Source organism: Mesocricetus auratus, unplaced genomic scaffold (genome assembly GCF_017639785.1).
Source record: "Mesocricetus auratus isolate SY011 unplaced genomic scaffold, BCM_Maur_2.0 Super-Scaffold_100676, whole genome shotgun sequence".
Lineage (NCBI taxonomy): Eukaryota > Metazoa > Chordata > Mammalia > Rodentia > Cricetidae > Mesocricetus > Mesocricetus auratus.
Genome location: NW_024429266.1, coordinates 178,285,014 through 178,307,780, shown reverse-complemented (window position 1 = coordinate 178,307,780; position 22,767 = coordinate 178,285,014). Strand labels below are relative to the sequence as shown.

The following is a 22,767-nucleotide window of genomic DNA, read 5'->3' as shown; positions in this document are numbered from 1 at the left end:
ACTCAAGGATGCAAAGGCTTGAGGAACCGTTAGGAGTGTATTCTTGCATGGGCCCTTAAAATGGCCACGGTTTATCCCAGTGTCAGTGAAGGAGGCATATGGAGGCTGGTTGGAAGAGTGAACCAAACCTTTCTTATTTTTTCTGCATTCTGTTGGAAAGCAGCACCGGAAGCTGTTTGTAGCCAAAAGGTACCTCCCTTCCACCCTCCTATTCAGGTCCCTTCCTTAGGCTCAGGCCCAAGTGATAACTCCAGAGGTCAGGTGTATTGGCACCCTGTGACGAAGTCCAGCTCCATAAACCCAAGGACCAGTGATCTCAGGGTGCCTCTTCTGGGCTGGTGGTCTGGATCCCCGCCCACCAGCATGCAAACCCTGAATAACATCTCAGCTGGCCCCGTCCCAAGTCAGCCTATGTCTTGGCAGCTTCTGCTCCTGCCTGTAAGGGTGACTTCACTTTGACTTCATATCTGCAGAGTGATGTACAGATTGCTTATTCAGCCCTGAGCTCAGCCAGGCAGGAGGGTGGGGCTAGGCATACCGCAGGAGAGGAGCAGCTGAGCCCCTCCCCAGGCTCAGGTTCCGGGACCTGTTTGTTCACTCCAAGGTCCTCCAGGAGTCTGTTTTCCTTTCCTTCCACTACTAAATAGGTGCAAGCCAGGCTTCAAAAAGCTGGGAGTGGGGAGAGCTGGGCTTTCCCACACAGAGGTCTAAAGCTCACATCTGACTTTCCATTTCCTGTGTAGAAGCGCCCATTATCAAGGGTAAACATACTTAGGCATAATTTCTTTGGGGAGGGGTAGATTCTTCTGGCAAATTTCCGTTTTCATCCCCCCAACAGGCACCCTTGTATTAGCCGCGATAGTCTGTCAGTTGACATCCAAAGAGCTCTTCTATTTGGTGGGATAAGAGCGTACAATTCCAAGCATTAGACTACAGCAGCGGGTCTCTTTGAAAGGTGTGCTGTACGGCAGTTTCTTGATCCTATTGGTTGTACCAGTCCTGGAAATTACAAATAAGTCCATCAGGACCCCCACCCTCTCCACCACAGGATATACTGGACATTGGAAACAGGCTCTCTGGCCCTCTTTCTCTTGGTCAGGGCTCCTCCCCTCTTCCCGCCTCTAGCCCCAGAAAAGGCTGCAGGCTCCAAACGCACTTCCCACTCCCGCCCCCCTGATAAATGGCGGAGGATGCTCTCCGAGTCCAGAGACTGGAGGGATATCTGTCTAGTGCCTGGGTCTCTTTGAAGAGTATAGGTAACAAGTCGGCTCAGACTCTGAATCTTCTGTGTTGCTCTTTCTGGGAGGCGGGAAAGGACAAACGCAGAAACAGCAAGCAGACGTACAGGGTGAGAAAGTGGCTGTGCCAGCAGATGATCACGAATCCAGGCTACCTATAGTCGACCAACACCCGCACCACAACCCAAAAGCACCCAGCTCCAACCTGCCCTCCGCCAGGAAGGAAATTGCAGTTCCCGCAGCAGTCGGGTGCCGCCCCACCTTGCCTCACGTAGTACCTGGGGCCCCGCCCCGCCCTTACACACACCCGCACCCCCTGGTCCCGCCCCTCCTACTGCCCCTCCCTCTGCGTCCTGCCCTGCCCCACTCTGCTGCCCGGGAGCAGCCAGCGCAGGTCTGCAACTGGAACCGGGCACGCAGCAGCGGACAGCGGCTCCGAGTCCGCACCTGGGAGTCGCGCCCGGACGCAACGCGCCCGCAGTGTCCGCTGAGCCCGGGCTGGCATGGGGAGACCCGGCTGAGCGCCGCACCCCGCCGCCGAGACCCGCCCGCTCTTCAACCGCGGCCCTCGCGCGCTCGGGCGATGGCGAAAGCGACGTCCGGCGCCCCAGGGATGGGGATGAAGCTGTTTTTGCTGCTGCCGCTGCTGGGCGAAGGTGAGTAAGTCCTACGGGTGGCTGGGACGGTAGCGACCAGGGTGAAGTTAGCGCTGTGCACCGAGCTGGGGAGGTGACGCGCGCATAAACGCGCTTACATTGGCTGGCATCGGCCGGCTGCACGGCTGGTGGCCTCCGGGCCTGGGAACCGGTGACTGCGGCTAGCGGCTGCTCCGAGAGCGCTCGGGCCGCCGGCTGGGCGGGGTTCGTATCGGTGCGGGTCGCTGGCCGGCCGGACAGCGTGGTGGGTGCTCAGCCAAAGCCGCAGCTGCTAACCCTAGGCTGGTCGCGCCTCCAGCAGCGGCCGCGTGCCCGGGGGAAGCGGACAGATCTTGTCGCGGTTCGGAAGCAGCTGCGAGCGGACAGGGTAGGCGGCCCTGGGAAGCCCGCGACTTGCGCCAGCGCTTGAAGACTGGTTTTCTTTTCGCGTTTCACTCCCGCACTTTCGGTAGCTCTTCTCTTCTGGCGGAAGGGTGCTGAGGCTCTTTAGTGGCGGATATTTTTCTCTTGTATGTTTTTTTGCCTTCCTGGTCTTTAAAAACCTAAAAGCCTGTGATTTCTGGCGTATCTTCCCCCTCGAGTATGGCAAGGTCTTAGCCCTGCCCGGTATTCGGCTGGAGCACCTGAAAGTGTGACTTTCGTAGGTGTAATAGGGTCCAGGACTGACATTTACCCCGCGCTTTGCGACCGTCCACTCGGGAGTCGAGTGTGGTGATGTGCTCGGCATCATTTGCACATAGGAGTCCTTTATTAGGTGTGGCTTTCAAAGGCTGGTCGCTGTCCTCATTCCTATACCCTGACCAAACGAACTCTAAGGATGCAGGATGTTGACCCCCGTGGCTGCACCTGCTAGTGTCCTTCCGACCTACCCTAACTTGGTTCCTCTCCGGAAATCAAGTTTCTCTCTGATACCAGAACGGAGCCCAGACCACCCTCGTCCCCGTCCTTACAAAGGGCTTTCTCTTTGCAGTCTTTGGAAACAGAAAAGGCCTTGATCACCTTGTCTGTAGCCCGGTGTCTTGCAGAGACTGGATTCATGACCAGCTCAGGGTTGCATTTGTGGGCCTCCCAACACCGCAGAGATGGATGCTAAGAGGGATGGGATAAAGATTTTATCGTCTCTGGAAAAAACTAGATTGGAGAGTCTGCTCCTAGATCTCGGGGTACTGGGGCTCAGTGCTGCGGGGTGCGGGGGTGGGATGTATGGAGGCAGGAGGCCGTCTAGCGGAAATGGAGATACAGAAGGCAACACTGTGGACCTCCTTTCGTCTCTGGATTTAAACTTCATAGTTTCAGGTGTGTAGTCAGGAATGAATTTAGGAAGACGTGTGCCAGGTAGCTTCCTCCAAACCCACCTAGCCATGATTTTAGCAAGGTCTCCAGGGGTTGCAGTGACCCAGCTCAAGGGTCTGACATATGGCATTTGGCTGGGATATAGGGAGCTTTCTGGGTGAGACCCCTGCCCCATAGAACCAGGTGGCCACAGTATGTTGTGTGGACTTCAGGGACTATGAGCCCCGTCTTAAACCCACTCCTTTCTGGATTGCTGAGAAACCACCATGGAGATCAGCAGCCTCATATCCAGGAAGAAATTATTAGGCTTTTGGAGGAGCCCTGTAGGCTGGACCATTGAGCAGCGATTGTGAGTCACTGATCTGCTCTGATCTGCTCCTGCCTGCCACAAGAGAGGTCGGGTGCGGTTCCTCAGTGTATTATAGGGAGCAGCTTGGCCTCCTGCGCTCTCTAGTGGACACAGTGTTCTAGTTGCTGGTCCTGTCCCCCAGGGTTTGGAGTAGGTCTGTGGAGGAGAAGGAACCTTGCTTAGCTCACACTTAACCCTCATTTCGGGTCATCATCCAGACATCCCCCCACCCTTTCTCATGAACTCATGCTCAAGAGACGGGCGGGTACATATGTACTCCCACAGCATGGCCTGGCTCCCTTCCGTCGTCCTCCGGAGACCCCACATGCCCACAGTTCTGTGCCCCCCATCTTCTCATTACTGTCAGTCCCAGTGTCTGAGATGGCAACCCCGTTCTCTAAGATTTTAGAATTTTCTGGATTTTTTTCACTGCTCAGTACAGATACAACTTGACTGTATGGATGAGGATACTAAATCGAAGCTTCTCCAGCTCCCATACATGTCCCAGGGAATCTTGGCTCCCCCCGCCCCACTCCACCTACTTGGCAAGACTCTTGTCCCTCATCTTCCTTGGCTTGGTTAACATCTCTAGCTGTAAGAACCAAAGGATCTGGCACTGTGTCATGGGAAGGTCCCTTGCTGGACAGCCCTTCCGTAAGTGTGAGTGAGGGATGTCTATCTGTATTCACCGACAACCTTGTGAGTAAGCATCTGAGGTCTGGGGCACACAGATTCACTCTTTGTTTCTTTTTCCCTCTCTTCCCTTACTGAGCCGGGGATCCCGGGGGTCCGCCCTGATTCTCCCAGGTCCAGGCTCAGCTGGGCCCTGCCTTGTCTCTTGCTTCCAGCTGCGGAGCCCCAGTGCCCATTCTCTGGGCTGGGCCAGTCAGGGAGATCCTGAGGGCGGGGCCTGAGAGCAGACAGCAAGTGGGGGAGTTACTGAGCCCGTTCACTAAATTGCCTTTATTTTGTAGAATTGCCGTAGGAATGGGCTAAGTAAATCACTGTTTCCTTGGTGGTGTGAAGAAAATGGGATGCGTTCACCTAATGGGGTGCTAATGGCCTTTTAGCCAGGGGAGGGGAAAACTAATTAAAAATTATGGTATCTGTTGAAATGGAGTCTGGGATAGGAAGGGGAAGGGAAGCTGGAAGCTGCTACCTCCCTCGAGATCCCTTCCTCTGCAGCCTGGCAGAGGACTCTGTTGATCCCATTTCTCGCTAACACCAGCGACAGCTACCCCTCTTATCTGGTTGACAGCCCTGTGAGGTTTGTCGTCTTCTTTTCCCATTTTACAGGTGAACAAACTGAGGCTCTCCCAATCTGTAGACTCTAGAACCCATAGCTAAGAACTCCCCCACTCTTGGCCTCTTGTTTTTAGCAAGTCCTATATCTGGGCTGGTAGAGCTTGGTTCCAGGAGTAGAGGTGCAGAGGGACCTGGGAGAAGAAAGTGTCCCTGCCTGTCATACCATAGCAAGTCACTCATGTTTGACAGCAAGTGATCCAGAGAAAGACTAGACCAGGTCTAGAGGTGACATGTGACATACAGCACCACCCGCAGACACGAGGCCTGAGCCTCTCTGGTCTGAGCAGAGTTCTAAGTGACGTTTGCTGCTCTTACTGCCTGGCTGACAGTAGGAGTCCCATGGGCTAGAAATGAACATTTGGCCTGTCTCTGTCAGAGCTGTCTTGGGAAGGGAGCCTGTGTGCTCCAGGCATGGCAAGAAGGTGTGTTTGCATGTGGCCAGAGGGCTGGTGGGGACAAGCCACTCAAGCATTGTCCTTTGTACACTGTCTCCTGAGACACCTGGTGCCTTAACCGCGGCGCTGTGCTAGGGGAGTGCTGCAACTGTGTGCCGTCATCCGGGAGGAATCCACTTCCCTAAGGCACTGGGGAAACTGACACGGGAAAACACCCGCTGCATGCCCAGGAAACGAGGGCAGAGTTGGCCGGGAGTCCAGCCTCCACTCGCTCAGTAGCTCTTTCCTTCTAGATGAGTGGCCATAATTGCACTGTGGAGGGGGTGTGTTGTGGGTGGGCGGGGCCTGCCTGGCTGCAGACCTCTCACCGCGATCTTCTTCCATCAAGGCTGTCTTCCTCCTTTTCCTCCTTCCCCGTTATTTTTCTGTGTGGATGGCTTGATGGCACTAATCAAAAAGAGTCCTGAGTGGTGTTTCACAAGGAGGAACTAACAGCAAAACACACACCTAGTAGCTTGGGAGAGGTATGGCTCAGATAGAGGTGAACAGCTAGCAGCAAGACAAGGTACCAAGGATGCTGGGCAACCCGGCAGGGAGGGAGCTCTGGGCATGGGACCCAGAGGAGGTGATGACAGCGGGCCTCAGTGTGTGAGGACTGTCGTCTGGGCTCTGGTATGATGTGTTTCATCCCAGGAAGCAGTGGTGTTGGTACAGCTGCCTCAGAGCTGCCCCTGTTCAGAGCATCAGCCAGGGCTTGGTGTCCTGGGATTTAGGAGAGTCCCGGGCTGTGCTGCCTGCAATGGGGCTCCAACAACTCTCAGAGGACTCTGGCACAGGCTCCGGGACCTGAAGAGGTCTGTGGACTGCGCCTTCTTCCTCCCTCTTTCCTCCCCAGCTATTCTGCCCCCTATCACCCACCTCCTTGTTTTCTGACACCACAGGGATGCCCTGAGCAGGCGCCACAGCTTTGTGATTTATTGTAGGGGGCTTCAGGGACCACCCCCCTCAGCCTGAGATCAGGGACCATCCCCCTCAGCCTGAGATCAGGGACCATCCCCCTCAGCCTGAGATCAGGGACCGTCCCCCTCAGCTGAGACTGGGATCTGTCGAGCCGGTAGGTCCCTGAGCCATCTATGAAACTCAGGTGGGGTGAGGAGCACAGCAGAGTGCTGTTGTACTCTGGCAGCTCCTTCTCAGGCTGGTGCCCCTTCGAAGACTGGCTGGTGAGCGCTGCTTCTGAGGCACCACCTGGGCTCTGAGGAGAGCAGGTGGCCAGCCACAAGCAAACATTTGTGTTTGCTTTTGCCTCACAGGTAGCTCCACTCAGCAGAGCAGCCCAGATGCTACCTCAGGTTAACTGCACCTGAACAGGTGTGCCCCTGCCTGGTGAGCTGGCCGTGTGGTCTCTTCTCTGCAGCAAGAGGTACCAGTGGCCCTGTGGCCCAGATCTTAGCGGATGGAGTCCCTTCTTCCAGACTCGGGAGTATCCGATGCCCCTCACTGTGGTCCCAGGTCTTCTTCCTCTGTGACCTGGGCTGCTGGGGTCTGAATTCTTCAGAGCTGTCTAAGGGACAGTGTGACCCTAGAGCAGGAGACAAGTGATTCCACTCCCTCACATGAACTTCACACTTGAATTCCAGGAAGGAAGGGGGTGCTTCTTAATATCTTGAAACCTAAGAAACCAGAAAAGCCGTGAGTGCCAGGACATAACTGGGGGGTCCTAGTAGAGCTTTGGGGCACACTGTGAATGGTAGGGGATTCACTGACTTTCTTAGACATTTTTGCCAATGTGACAGGAGATGGTGGGACCTGATTATGGGTGACTCGGGGGCTTTGTCTTCTCCAGTCTTCCTTTATGGTCCTCTACCCTTACCTGGGACATGAGCCGCAAGCACATGGAAGTCAGGAATCCATTTCTGTCCACCTGCAATCCAAGCAGCAAATGATTCTGGGAACCACCCTCCTCCCTGGCAAGATGGGCTTACAGTGCTTAGGACATAGGGGTGTTTTCTTTGCCCTCATGAGTCCTCTGCCTGGCTGTGACTCAGCACAGGTGGTCAACGATCAGAAGATTGATCCGGCAGGCGAACACCTGCAGAGCCCTAGAAAAGCTGGCCTGAGGTACATTTCGAACGTGTTCTTCCCTAGTCACCCCAGCCTGTATCTACAGTACTGGGTAACAGACACCCAGTCTAGTCTCCGTGGCTTAACACAGGTGCCCTACCTGTGTGACAGCCGGCATGTCCTCCACATCTATGAACGGTCTCTCCCATGAGAAGCAGCACCCCAGGGCCATATGCAACAGAACGATCCAGAGCTTGGTGGATCCAGACTTAGAATGGCCTTGTGACACTTTGCCTGTATTGTAAAAGTCAGAATCACAGCAAGGAGCCCCATCTCAGTGCAAGGTAGCCTGAGAGTTCAGAGAGAAGTGTTGGGGGGGGCGGCAAGCTGGGGTAACTCTGGGGATGATGGGGTCTCCAGACTTTGGACCCTCTTTAGTTTGGTTTCGGTTGTGATAAACAACACCATGACTGAAAGCAATGAAGTTAAGCAAAGGACTTATTTTATCTTACAGCTTGTAGTCGGTAGTGAAGAAAGTCAGGGCAGGACCTGAAGCAGAGACCTGAGAAGAATGACACTCATTGCCTTGCTTTCTATGGCTCAGCGTGCTTTTATTCATACAAACCAGACCATCTCTCTAGAGATGGCACTGCCCACAGTGGAATGGGCCTTCTCTTGTCAATCAAGAAAATTCCATCATAGACTTGCCTACAAGCCAATCCAACGGTGGCATTTTCTTAGTTGGGTTTTTCTCTTCCCAGATGACCCTAGCTTGTGCCAAGTTTTGACAAGCAAACAAATCTAACTGGATCAGACCACCAGGTTCACTGGCCTCTCCAAGTGGACCCCTCTGCCCATTTTCCTGAGTGGTGCAGCAAGGGCCTGTGCTGGGCCCAACCTCTGTGGGTGAGAGGTGACAGTTCATTGAAATTATCTTTTAAAAAATATTTTAAGTGAAACAAATGTAGCATAAAGGTAACCATTTTTAAGAGAATAGTGCAATGGCACGTAGGCTGGCCTAGTGTCCAGGTGTCTGTAATTCCATCATACCCTCATTATCCCCAAAGAATGCCATATATGCATTAAATAGTTGTTCCCATCCTTCATGCCTGCTTCTGTCTCTAATTTGCCTGTATGGGGCATGTCATGTGAATGGTACAATGTTTATGCTAGTTTGTATTTGCATTTGTCTTCATTGTAGCATGAGTCAGTATGCCGTTCTTCAAGGGTGAATAACATTCCTTTTGTTTGTAGACAGCCACACTTATGTATCCATTATTTCCTGATCCAGGGAGGTGTTCTTTCTTTTGTGAACAATGTTTCTAAGAGCATCCTCTGAGCCCTCCGTTTAGACTTGTTTTCAACTTTTCTAGGAGTGAAGCTGCTTAAGGCTTTGGTGCTTAGTCTTTGAGCAGCTCCTGAGCTGCCCTTCCCCAGAGGCGGGTCATTTTCAGCAACTGTGTGCAAAAGTTACTCTGCACCCACATCCTCTCTGGCACTCACTAGTTGCTGCTGTTGTTTGCTGGTCCATACTGTTGTTTGGACATTCTGGCCTTCCTAGTGGGCTCAGAGTGGCGTTTCATTGTACTTTTGGTTTGAGTTTCCCTAAAGATGAGTGACCTGGTCCTAAGACTAAATGAACTTCTGTTTACACACTCAATTGGCTGGTTATGCATATTATTGGACAAGAGTCTCTTGAGATCCCTGGACCATTGTTTTTATTAATTTTTCTCTATAAGTTTCATGCATGTCTATAGTGCATTCTGTCCACTAACCCACCACCCTCTGTTGTCTCCCACCCACCCGTCATCACAGTCCTCCACAGGTCCCTTCCCCATATCCTTGTCTGATTTGTTTGTTTGTGCTGCACTGATTTTAACCAGGATGGTCTGTGAGTCCATGCGCTTAGAACTATCCCTTGGAGTCTGGGCTTACCTCAGCAACTCTCCTTCCCTAAGAGTCTATCAGTAGCAAATAATTAAACAAGGAGGGTCTAAGACCCCCTTGAGCCCCTTCTGTGATTGACTGTTGACATGTAGACTTCTACTGTCTTGTCATAGACATGTGCGGCTGCAGTGAGAACATGTTTGCAATGGCAGTGTCACGTCCTAAGGATAAAATTTTGGGGGCTGTTCTCCTCTTTCAGCCCTTACATTCTTTTCTGTTCCCTCTTCAACAGTTTTCCCTGAGCCTTAGAACTCATGGTATAAATATCTTACTCAGGGCTGAACACCTTTGGCCATTTTTTAGTTGAGTGCCTTTGACCTGTCATCTCTGCCAGGCATGACTGAGACGCTACTTCATTCAGCAGTATCTCAGTTATGAGAAGTCTCCTCAGAAGACATTGATGTCCTTGGATGGGCACTGAGTCTCCACTGCCCACTGAGTGTCTGAGTTTCTCAGGACACCAGGACTCTTGCCACATTGAGCAAAATGTTCCAGAAACAATGGCATTACAGCTAATGCAGGAGAAAGCAGATGCCCTGGAACCTCCCCGAGGTTCCTGGAAACCAGAGACCCACCCCACACCCAACCAGGGAACTAGCAGCCTGGGAAGCCAGGACTGCCCTCTCTGCCTCTATCTAGACTAAAAATAACTGGGTAGATTGGTCTAAGTTGATTACGGTAATTGCTGCTGTGATGTCATGCTGCCAGCCAGAGCTGTGTAGCAGGGACAGCAGCCTGTGCGGAGGCACTGGCCTCTCTTCTGCCTTCCCACTCAGGGTTTGCCACCACAAACAACAAGGTCTAGGTACCAGTAATGGGCCTTCAGCAGTGGCCTGCCCTGCCATACCAGGGACCCCCAGGATTCCAGTGCAGAGGCAGAAACTGCTCCTGTGTGATCCCCGGCTTCCATTCCCCCACTCTCCAGAGTAGAAGCTTGGGGCTTCATTATCTACCACCTCCTTCCCAAGAAGTCCACTGCTTCTTCCCCAGACACTGAAGTGGCTTCCTGCTGCTGCTGCTGCTGCTGCTGCACCTCAGTCTTTGGTCAGGACACCCTGTACTGCCCCTGACTCTCCAGCTCCCCCTTCGCGCTGAGCAGATTCCTGCTGTCTGAGCACATGGAGCCACACCATGGGACTGTCACATGTGGGTACATCTTCCTTAGGAGCTGGGCCTCTGCACAAGTTATAGATTGCAGGCACGATACCCACACAGAAACGGGAATGGCTCTGTATTGAGTACAGCATCCACCTTCTGACGTGGTCAGTGGTGCCAGGACCTTCCAGCCATTAAAGGGTAGGACTCCACAATACTCAGTTGGTTCTCCTGTGTCCAGTGAGTCGGGCACATGAGGGCCTAACACTGGGTTCTGTAACTGTGGGTGCTTCCTCCATGCAGGAGCCTCTGGTGGGATGGCACACCCAAGCAAACTCCACCTGGTCTCACATCCCTGAGCCCTCACTTTGTTGTGGGGCTCCTGCCCTGACTCAATCTCACTGAAATATCAAAGGGCCAGTTCATAAGCACCGAAGAAACTTCAAGGGGCAACAGCCTTTTTGAGGGGAACCCGGGAAGACGTGGATGAATCCCCACGGTGGCGTTTTCAGCCTGCTGCTGCAGGCATGTAAATGGGTGGCCTCTGGTTCTCGATCTCTGTGACCTGGTTTCTCAAAAGCACTATATGAACAGCTGTCACTGAACAAAGGGGCCGGAACAGACTGGCTAAGTCCTAAATCACTGTGTGGCCTGGAGCCATTCTCTGTCTTGGTTTATTGCTCAGTGAGATGGGAATCCTAAAATCCATCATGTATTTGATGTGCTTAAAACAGCACTGTAGAAATCTCATTGGTGAATATTGGAGGTGATGCAAAGGGTCCTGGGATGGAGCTGAGGTATGTGGGCTGGCCACTCGGCATGTGGGCGTGTCCTGAGTCACGGTGCTCTCTCCGCTGGGTATGTGGGGAACGGCTGCACAGTCCAGAGTCATCAGGGTCAAAGTTCCCAGTGTCTTGGCCCAGTTGTAGCAGCAGTAGTTAAGGCCATGAAGTGCTAGAGAGAGCCGTGGAGCTAAGGAGCCTGGTCTCCCACACGCCACCAGCTATGGACCACTTGGGTGGCCAGGCCTTGCCCTAGGAAAGAAATTAATTGTAACCTAATTGGCAGTTTCCTTTGTATAGAAGCCGGAAGAAACTGCCAGCAAGACCCACGATTAAGTCGGTAGCAGCTGGGAAATGGCATTTGGGTGGGAGCATCCTTCATCTCAGTGAGGCGACTGCAGCTGGTCTGGGTGGCTGTGGAAATGCAGGTGGTAGCTGCAGCACACACTGGATAAAGCCTGGTGCCCCTGCTCCTTGGAGAAGAAGGCTGGCTCTGTGTGGAGGACAGCTCTGGGGTCTGGCTATCCCAATGACCAATTAGTCCCTAACCCCAGCAGTGTGGTACATGCCCTCCCCACCTGCAGCAGAGAACTATATGATGAAGTGAGACTTTGGAGGGCTGAGCCCTGGGGGCAATACTAACACAATTGGGAGAGATGATGTCCTACAACACCAGCTTGGGGTGGGACACGCGAGGACCGTACCTGGGTGAGCAGGGAGAGCAGAGGCCCCCAAACCAGGAGCAACCAGGTCGTGTTTGTCCTGCAGTTACCAGCCACACTACTCTGGAAGCCTAGTAAGACAGGTGTCCACAGAGATAACGCACATGAGTCCTCTCTTCTATACTAGTGGGGGTCCAGACTTCAAGGGATGATGTGGGGAGGACTTTGGGAGCTCTACTGTGTGTGGACTTTGAAGATGGGTCTGGAGGTGATGCTAATAGTTGAAGGGAAGATGGAAGTGATGGTTATGGTTGTGCAAGTGATTATGGTGCTGATGGCAGATATGGTGCGGGGATGGAGATGATGGGCATGGATGATGGAGATGATAGAGGTGCGGGGATGGAGATGATGGGCGTGGATGATGGAGATGATAGAGGTGCGGGGATGGAGATGATGGGTGTGGCAGCAGCCACTGTCATTAGAACTTCACATCCATCAACTAGAATTTGCTCCCAACAACCCTCTGAAGAGGAAGGGCTCTTTGGGAGCAGAAGGGAAAATAGTAAGACACAGAATGTATAGCCCTTGCCCAAGCCAGTGCCCCAACTCTACCAAATATGGTGCACTTTGTCACCCCAGATTCAGTTCATGGTCTTTGCTGGAATCCACAATCTGATACAACTCTGTTTCTGATAGGACTTCTGAGGTCATGATCTCCTAGGCCTGAGAAGCTAGACTTCCTGTTAGCATCTGCCACTCCCAGCTCTCTCCTTCCTGAATTTACATCTTCTTTAGTCCTCTCTCCCCCTCAAGCCAGGCTACCCCTGTCTTGGCTGACACTGTCTCCTGTTTCATGCTTCCTAGGCGAGTCCTACCTCCCTGGCCTCAATCTGTAGCTCCAGCCAAGTGATTTGGAATGAGCAGCTTATGTCTGGAAAGTTACTTTCTTGTTTCTGTGTCCAAGTGACTGACAAGAAACGACTCTTAACTGTTGAGCCATGTCTCCAACCCCTTGGTTGAATTTTGCAAAATGGCATTTGTCCTGCTTAGGGTTACTATTGCTGTGATGAAACACTGTGAATGAGTTAACAAGTTGGGGAAGAATGGGTTTATTTGGCTGACCCTTGCACATCGTAGTCCATCATCAAAGGAAGTCAGAGCAGGAAACCTAATGAAGGTAGGTTATGATGCAGAGGCCGTGGAGAAGAGTGCAGCTTGCTGGTTCGCTCCCCATGATTTGCCTTGCCTGCTTTCATATAGAACCCAGGACCACTAGGCCAGGGGCGGCGTCACTTACCATGGGCCGGGCCATCCCCAATCAATCATTGACTAAGACAATGCTCTCTCTAGGCTTGCCTACAGACTGATCTTATGGAGGCATTTTCTCAATTGTGAGTCCCTCTTCACAGATGACTCTAGCTTGTTCGAGTTGACATAAAACTAGCCAGAACAGTATCGGAATGTGTTTCATTTAAAACCAAGGCCGAATGATATGTGTACTGTGTACATTGTGCACCTATCCATAGGCACTCGAGCCGCATCTACCTTTGGCTGTTGGGATTAATACTGCTATGAAATTGATGTGTAAATCTCTTTGGGATGATACTCAGATGGAGTTGCTGGATCCTATGGGGAGTCTGCATTAACATAATTTGGGGGACCCCCATGTTTCCTATAGTACCCCATCATTTCAAGTTCTGACCATCAGCATGCACAAGGCTTCTAAAGAGCTCTTACTATTTGAAAACACCATCTGAAAGTTATTGGACATAAACAAAATCAGCAGTACAACACGAACCATAGCCAAGGTCAACATCCACAGCTCTCTCTGATTAGTACTTAAGTGAATCTTGCATTGCCTTGTGTTAGTTTCCATAGCTGTGACCAAAACAAGGCCCAGAAACAACTTAAAAGAGATAAACATGTTTTGGCCCAGGTCTTTGTGAAACCAAAACAGGAGCTGTGTTGTTGTTAAGGAGCCACATTGTTACACATTGTTATTAAGTCCCCACACGGTACAGGAATGTGTGTTTGCTGAGCCGAATGTAGCCTACAACCCATGTTTTTCTGTCAACACTGAATTTGTATCCCTATGATCATCCCTTTGCCTTGCTAAACTCCTAAACCTGTGAGGTGTGATTGCCTTTTGCCTTACAAAGATGTGTCTTCCAAAATACCTTGATGACTCCTCTCCTACATGATGAATTCTTGCACTTACCTACCCCACAGGCAGCCTTGAGCCCTGAGGCCCCCACTCTTCTGTCCAGGTGTAAATAACTAATTATCTTGACAGATGTTTTCTATCAAACCTGACCCTTCCCCATACAAGAGACCTCAAAAGCTAGTGATGGGCTGCTCTCCGAGGAGCCAGCTGGCCAGTTCTAAATACAATTTGCTTTAATCAGACAGTCATGGAATTGGTTCCCCTCCCCAGGTCTAACAGTTTTAAGTCCATTTTGGCTAGAAGGGTATGGTGGAGCTGCTTCCTCAGTGAGTAGGAAGCAGAAACAGATTCCTGGCTGTTTTTTTCTCTTACACCATCCAAATTCTCAGCCTTGGGAACAGGCAGCCCGCTTTCAGGGCGGATTCACCCCCCCTCCCCGTAGTTGATCCTTTCTGAAGATGCCCCACAGACGCACCCAGAGTGTATGTGTGCCTCACTAAGCTCTGAGGTACTTGTTAATTGAATCAAGTTGGCAATCAAGATTAGCCATCCCAGATTGAAAGGCATGCATCTTAGCCATGCAGTGTTAGGAACTAGATGATGTCCATGTGACATTCTGCATCAGGACATACAATATTTACATTCTCCCCAAGCCCCCTGTCTGCCACTCCCAGGCTATCAACACTATACCCACCTAATAGCCCCAATGATCATCTGAAACCTGCTGAGACTCCAACCACATGTGTTCATGAACCTGACTGTTTCAACTGGACAGGATGTCTGTGAGACCCACCCAGGTGAACATGTATAGCAGTGGTCCATCCGTTTTCATTGCTGCCCTAGGATTCTATGGCATGGACGCTTGCTGCTCCGAATACCCACTGAAGGGCATCTGTGTTTCCAGTTCTTCGTTGCCATGAGTAATTCTGCCATGTAGTATTAGGATACTTGATGGAGTTCTGGGTAAATGGCGTGGGCTTGCCGGGTCATCTCTAAGAGCAAATGTTGATAAAGATCAATTGCTTTCCTATACAGTGCTCTCTTTGTTTCTGGTGACTAATGCCTGCCTTGCTTGTCTGGCAATGCCTCATATCTTTGAAATCTCTTCTGGCTCCAGGTGGTTTGTTAAGAAGCTTATTGGATTCCTGGATCATGTATGATCCTGAGGCTTATCACACTGGGGTAGCTGAGAATTAATCTTACAATTGTTTTATACTTTCTCCCCCTTCTCCTTTTCTTTCTTTGCTCTATTGTGGTGTGATTATCAGTCATGTTTAGCTGTGTTCATGTTCTTTGGACTACAGGTGAGAAGTTCTTGCTAAGGTTAGAATTTAAAATTAATCATGTTTTTTTTTTTGTCCACGAAGAAGCTGTTTCCCTCACCCCTACTCACACTCTCCTGTCTCCTGCAGCTCCACTGGGTCTCTACTTCTCAAGGGATGCTTACTGGGAGAGGCTGTATGTGGACCAGCCAGCTGGCACACCTCTGCTCTACGTCCATGCCCTACGGGATGCTCCTGAAGAAGTGCCCAGCTTCCGCCTGGGCCAGCACCTCTATAGTGCCTACCGTACACGGCTGCATGAGAATGACTGGATTCGCATCCACGAGGACACTGGCCTTCTCTACCTCAATCAGAGCCTAGACCACAGTTCCTGGGAACAGCTCAGCATTCGCAGTAAGGGAACGACCCGGCGCCCCATTCCCCACTCCACCCTGGCCTCGCCCTCAAGCTGCCCTCATCTCAGCTGCCAGTCTGGCTAGAGATGACTTCCCTAAGGCTGCTGTGGGCAAGGATGTACCGTGTGGGGTGAAGGCAGCTGCTTTGTATCCAGCCTAATGAGGGACCCGCATGACTTTGGGAGCAGTGATTGCTCCTGGGCTTCCTGAGGCTATTGGGAGTTGGGAGAGCCATTCAAATGACTTGGCACTCTATATGGAGCTGAAGCTATTTGCCGTGGGGTGTTAGGGGTGTACGGGTTATAAGAGAGATTCCAAGAAGCTGGTAAAACCCCAGAGGTTTAGTTTAGCTGGTGACTTGGAATTGGCTGAAGAATACCAGATCCCAGGAAGCGTGGCTTCCCGTCTGCAGCAGGCTGGCAGGGTGCTCAGGAAGGAGGGCAGAGCGGATGGAAACCCAGACAGCAACACAAAGCTGAGGCTTGAGCTGCAGTCAGGGCCACATAGGATTCTAGCCCAGGTAGGGAGGAGGCGGGATCTGAGTGGCTGTGTGGCATAGGTGGTGATGGTATGAACCGGGTAACTCACACCTCCTGGCACTTCCCTGAGACATGGCCTCATTCATCTTTAAGCTCCTGTCTACAAGAGGCGGGGTAGAATACTATGAATACAGAGTGCGCTACATCCCCCAGGATGTGTAGGGGAACTGGCCTATTTGACAAATGGAGCCAGTATCGTAAGAGTGGAGGGCACTGAGATGGGCAGTTCACTGCCAGCATACGCTATACAACCTGTGGGTCACAACCCCCGCAGGACCGCCTAGACGTATTGACATTCTGATTCATAACAGTAGCCACATTACATTAAGCAGCAACAAGATAATTTTATGGCTGGGGGTCACCGCAGCTTGAGGAACTGTATTAAAGGTTTGCAGCATTAGGAAGTTTGAGAACCACTGCTTTAGACATTTCCTGGAGGAAGTGCTCGGAGGCCTGCCTCCGTCTTCTCCCGAGCCATAGTGGGAAACTGGAGAATGAGAGGCCCTTGGTGGAGGCCAGGGTTGAATGTGCTGAGAATCTACAGCTCCCTGAGGACCGCGCCACTCATGTTTGACCACTACCTTGTCCAGTCAGGAAAGAAGCACAGCAATTGGACAGTTTGTTCAAAGAATATTAACTGCAGTGGGATCGTAGGAATGCAATATATGTTAAGAGGAAGCAAACGGAACCCTGTAGCCACCAGCCAGGCGTAAGGTGGTCCAGGGAGATGTCTGCCTTAGCCAAGGCCTAGACCTCAACGACTGGGATGTGGTGCCTCAGTGGTAGAAGTGGACTGGAGATTCTTCCTCTAGGTGTTGATGGAGTATGTCTGTGGGGTGTGTCTGTGGAACAAGCGCTTGAAATTAATGCCAGGGAGTGCAGCTGGCCAGTCCATGCTTTAGGAGCCTGTGTGTAAGGTCCCCCACCTGAAGGTACCAGGGCTTCAGGCCTCGGCACTGTGCAGCAGAGGCAGGGAGTTGGCAACTGAGGCTCGTGGACCGTAGTGAAGCCTGCATCCCTGCCCCTGCTCTCCATTCCTCAGCTGAAAAGAGGCTGTCTTCTGTTCTTCCTACAGATGGTGGCTTCCCCTTGCTCACCATCTTCCTCCAAGTCTTCCTGGGGTCCACAACCCAGCGAGAGGGTGAATGCCATTGGCCGGGCTGTGCCCGAGTCTACTTCTCCTTCATCAATGACTCCTTCCCAGAGTGTAGCTTCCTCAAACCCCAGGACCTCTGCATCCCGGAGACGGGCCTGTCCTTCCGCATCAGGGAGAACAGGCCTCCTGGCACCTTCTACCAATTTCAGCTGTTGCCTGTGCAGTCCCTTTGCCAGAACGTCAGTGTGGTCTACAGGCTCTTGGAAGGTGAGTGTCAGCCTCAGGGGGCTATTTTTGTCCTGTTGGACAGCAGGCATAGTGGCATAAACCCTTCAGGTGAGCCACCTATCATTTTTGCTAGTGTTTAATGTTCCAGCAATATCTCATGAGTGTCTGTCGTGGGTCAATACTGTTGAAGGAGGTTATGATAGAACTGTAAACAAACAGGCTGCCATCTTGCCTGCCTGAAGCCTCTAGAGGATAGAACCCAGGATGTGTTGAGGAAACCGAGTGGTTTCTGGAAGGAGGAGTGAGGAGGAAAGAAAAGCCGAGAGGGACCGGAAGTGGTGGAGACTACATTTAATTGCTCAGGGCCAGGGCCACTAAACAAGGTGGGTTGGTGCCAGTTGCACATCTCAGACACAAGAGGGTGCTAAAGTGGGATCTTTTGTGGCTGGAGTACAGTCAGCCCCTGGAGGAGCAGAAGCCAGGGACAGGCTGGTTCTGTCAGGGACCGTTCAGGGCTTTGTTCCCTGGAGCGTGGAGAACCATGAAGGGTGGGAGCAGGGGCAGGGGGTCTATGAGACGTTCTCATTTGCATTTGAAAGACTAATTTGGACTCCTGCATTGGGTGTGGTTCAGGGTAGTATATGGTGGGATTATGGAGACCAGAGGTGCCAGGAGTCTAATTCTGGACCTCCTACATTGGGTGTGGTTCACGGTCAAGGTAGTATATGGTGGGATTATGGAGACAAGGTGTTAGGAGAGATCCCTGAGTGGGAGGATGGGCTGGCTGGAATTGGTATGAGAATCGGGGAGCATCCTGGCATGCTCTTACTGAGATCCAGATGGATTCTTCCTGAGCTAGATCTGGGATGTCCAGCCCAGTTCCAAGGCTTCTGCCAGTGTCAGCAAGCACAGCAGGCCTGCTTGGTGAGTTGCCCCTTTGGGCCAAGTGGACCTGCACCCTTCAAATCCTATCTGGTGGAGAAGAAATGAAGCCCCCAAGAGTCCAATCTCAGGCCACACACCCAGGAGAAGTACACAGCAGGAATGCAAATCTTGCATCCAGGAATATCTGTGTTTAATGTCAGTCATGCCCCAGATGTCCGCTATTTGTTTTCAAGTCATGGAACTGTGATGTTGTCTCACATTGTCTAAGATGAGCAAATACTACTTCTGCAATTTAAAAAATGGCTGACATTATCCTTAAACTAGCTAGTACCTGGAAGTGGCTCTCTGCCTACCCTCTGCCCTCCTGGACCCCACTACAGAGGCAGGAGGCCCTCTCTGGTCATCAGGGGAGACCTGACCCTGTGTGAACACTTGTTTGCCCATCTGCGTGAGTGAAGGTTCCAGTCACATAAAAAGGTAGCAAACACACACTTCAAGCAGCCTACATTCGACACAGTGAGTGCCTTCCCTCTGAGCTACAAAGGGACAACACAGTGAGTGCATCCTCTCCGAGCTACAAAGGGACAGGCAGCCGCTAGGGTGCTGGGGTTCTCCATCCTGTCATCCGCCCTGGGTAGAACCATAAGGAAAGGAAGGCAGTCCACACCCACTCTGTGGTCATGCAGGATTCCCTTCTGCTTTGCAACAGGGGAGAATCTGCCCTTCCACTTCGACCCAGACAGCCTTGAGGTGAGCACTCGCTGGGCTCTGGACCGGGAGCTTCAGGAGAAGTATGTGCTGGAGGCCGAGTGCATAGTGGGCACTGGTGACAACCAAGAGAAGGTGACTGTGTCCTTCCCAGTGACAGTGTACGATGAGGACGACTCAGCACCCACCTTCTCCGGAGGTGTCGACACCGCCAGTGCCGTGGTGGAGTTTAAGCGGAAGGAGGTTTGTCCACAGTTGCATTTGCTTGTCTGTCCGTCTGTCTTGTCCTATGCCCCCGTTGGCAGTTTACACCTTGCTCTGTTTAGCTGTTCCACCAGCCATCCAGTAATGTGGCTCTCTACCTGTCTCCTTTGTCTTGTCTGTTTGGCTGACTGCCAGCCAGATAGCCTGAAGTAAACCTGGGGTGCTTAGTTTGTGTCTAATCAGGCCAAGGGCCCCAGGGAGAGCATTCTGGCTTGTCTGACCTTGTAAGAAGGAGAATACTTGCTTCTGACAGCAGCTGGACAACCTGTCACAAGAGCCTCTAAAGCAGTCAGGAGTCAGGGTAATGCTGACCAGCCTAGGAGGCGTACTGCTGCCACCTGCTGAGCATCAGGCCGCTTGGCAGCCTGCTCCTGGGCTCAGTACCAAGGGGGAAAGTTGCTTCTCTGGGGAACCAACCAGGTGCAGGATTCCTAGGGAATGAGAGTAGGTATGGGGATGGGAGAGAATGTCTGGTTGGACAAGCTTAGGGTGACCCCAGTGGCCCTGTGGCTTTGCTTACTACTCTTACTGAGGCCAGGAGGACAAACATTCAATTCTGACCATCTGCCCCTGGGACTAGTTCTACTAAACAGACTTGGTAAATTCTGGGCTGGGCTGGGTCATGTGGTCTCCTGGCTATGCCTGCTCTGACTGGCACTCTCTGCTACCTGCAGGGCACTGTCGTGGCCACTCTGCATGTGTTTGATGCAGATGTGGTGCCAGCATCTGGGGAGCTGGTGAGACGGTACACAAGCACACTACTCTCAGGGGACTCCTGGGTCCAGCAGAACTTCCGGGTGGAGCACTCGCCCAATGAGACCCTGGCCCAGGCCAACAACAACTCCGTGCGGGCAACCATGCATGATTACAGTAAGGAGCCAATGGTGTGATGTCTTTCTAGAGCTTCAGGACACTCTGTACACACCACACAAATAAGCACACACCACATGAAAACACATATACCAAACACACCAAAACCACAAGAGTACATCCCTCCAATGCCACACATAATCTGTTGGAACACATGTTCTGTGTATGCACACACTATGTAAACACCCTATACACAAACCCATTTACACATGTTACTTTTACACACACTTACCATTAAATAAACATGACACATTTCATACCCACATAACACACTACACTCCCCCCAAAATATACACTTATACATATCAAATTACAGGACATAATACACCTTGTATATATATGTATATATGTACATATATAAATAAACACACACCACACACATACCATGCATACCTTTTGTCTCTCTGAAACACACATACACACATACATGCATACACACACACATACATACACCCCAGAGATCCAGCTCAGTAGAATGTCCGGCTTTTAAATACCAGTACTGTTGCAAGGCTGCCCACCAGGCCTATAATCTGGGCACATAAGTGAAAGGAACACGCATGTGCAGGGCTGTGTATTGAAGAGAAAGTGTAGTGTGTGGCATAGGGCATGATCTTGAAGCACAGTAACTGATTTTTGTCTCATTGTGTCCCCACCTACAGAGCTGGTTCTCAACAGGAGTCTCCCCATCTCAGAGAGCCGTGTCCTGCAGCTGGTGGTCCTGGTCAATGACTCAGACTTCCAGGGGCCTGAGACAGGTGTCCTCTTCCTACATTTCAACGTGTCTGTGCTGCCTGTCACCCTGAACCTACCCAGTGCCTACTCCTTCCCAGTGAATAGGAGGGCCCACCGTTACGCCCAGGTGAGCCCATGGCCCACTGCAGGGCTTGAGATTAGAGATTCCTAAGACTGCAGTCGGGGCTGTGGGTAGATGGCACCCCTTCCCTAGCCTGCCAGTGCAGAGTCAGCATAGGTGGAGCTATGGAAGGTTCCATGTGGATCCTTGAGCCCTGTTTGTACCTTTTCACCACAGAGGGCACCTAACTCTTTCTCAGCTCCTGGGGTAAGCCCCTCCATTTTTAGCTTCTCACTTTTTGGTGTCTTTAAAACATATTGTGTGCCAATACAAAAGCATCTCCTAGTAACCCTACATAAGCCTGCTTGGAAAGATGGTCCAGGTGTGCCAATTTGTAGAAAAAGTGGTTTGAGGAGCCATTGGCCTCTGGTGATGCCATCAGTGCAAAAGCAAGTTTTTTTGTTTGTTTGTTTGTTTTGGTTTTTCGAGACAGGGTTTCTCTGTATTGTTTTGGAGGCTGTCGGTCCAGCCTGGCCTCGAACTCACAAAGATCCGCCTACCTCTGCCTCCAGAGTGCTGGGATTAAAGGTGTGCGCCACCACCACCCAGCTCAAAAGCAAGTTTTTATTGGGGAGGATTTGAGCATGCAGCAGACTGTGGTTGGCAGTCATGCCCTGTGGGAAGAAGGCTTTGATAAGTTTATGTGCTAGAGAAATTACAATTTAATGTTCGTGTTTGTCTTTGGAAAAGTAATAATTGACATGGAAAAGTAAAAGATCAGGGCCGTGGTTCAGTGGAAGCAGGTGCAAAGTTCTGTCCCGAGCACCCATAACATAGTGACCCCTGAAAGAGTGGAAAATAAGCCTTGAGTGTTCCTTAAAGAAGATGGGAAAGGCGGGCTTGTCCCTCTCCCACCCATAGCTACCAGTGACAAGCATTTATGTCCTAGCTTGGTTTTTCTCAAGCACACTTGTGGTTTGTTTACAGTTTGAGTGTGTATGATCCTGGTGGTCTTCCCAATTCTTACAGTCAGCTCCAGACCCCCGTTACTCCTGTCACCAGCACACAAGGTAGATAAAACCCTTGGGCCTTCAGGGTGTTAACATCAGGTCAGGAGTGGAGATGGCAAAACTCGGGGCCTAAGGAGGAGCTAGAGGCATCAGATAGATACACTTACATTTAACAGACTGTAGAGTCCTAGTTATTGTCCTTGCAACCTACTGTCTCCATAGTTTTTAAGACCAAATTAAGGCCAGGGACCCTGGATAGTTCTAAGGATCCTCTGAGAAGGTGGAAATGAATTCTCTTCGTAGGGGAAACTGAACTGACGAGGACACTAGTTTGTTAGGGAGTCAGTGTGGCTTGGAGGGCACCTATCCCTGCTCTGGGCCTTACGAGGCTGGCCTCTAGGCTGTTCTGCACCTGTAGATAGGGCCCCACATCTAGGACCACTTCTGCAGCTCCTAGCCACCACAGCTCCCTGGAGTGACTGAGAGGTAAAGGTTCAGTGGCTGGCCCCAGTGTCAGGCATCCCCAGAAAGGACTCTCTTTCCAGACCTCAAGTGGGACAAGTGACGACGTCACAGTCACACAGCTAGGGTACAGTGCTCTAACAGTCCGGAGACACAGGCAGGGATTACGAGCCTTGCATCTGATTCCCAATGGTGTGGGCTATGTGGAGAGTTGATGTCCTTAAGCAGAAGGCTGGCCAGGCAGGTGGGCCTGGAGCTCCTGAGACTGTCAGACACATCATATT

The 22,767-nt window shown here is 51.5% G+C and overlaps 1 protein-coding gene across 1 annotated transcript in view; it reads left to right on the top strand.

Moving 5' to 3' along the window:
* The first annotated feature begins 1,271 nt into the window (after positions 1-1,271).
* Ret (ret proto-oncogene) overlaps positions 1,272-22,767 on the top strand; it is a 46,888-nt gene continuing 25,392 nt past the window's right edge. The window contains exons 1-6 of the mRNA XM_005066076.4: positions 1,272-1,894; positions 15,363-15,626; positions 17,243-17,530; positions 19,086-19,327; positions 20,023-20,218; positions 20,878-21,077. Of these exons, the coding sequence (XP_005066133.1) occupies positions 1,822-1,894; positions 15,363-15,626; positions 17,243-17,530; positions 19,086-19,327; positions 20,023-20,218; positions 20,878-21,077 (1,263 nt within the window). The 5' untranslated portion in view covers positions 1,272-1,821. The remainder of the gene's footprint in view (positions 1,895-15,362; positions 15,627-17,242; positions 17,531-19,085; positions 19,328-20,022; positions 20,219-20,877; positions 21,078-22,767) is intronic.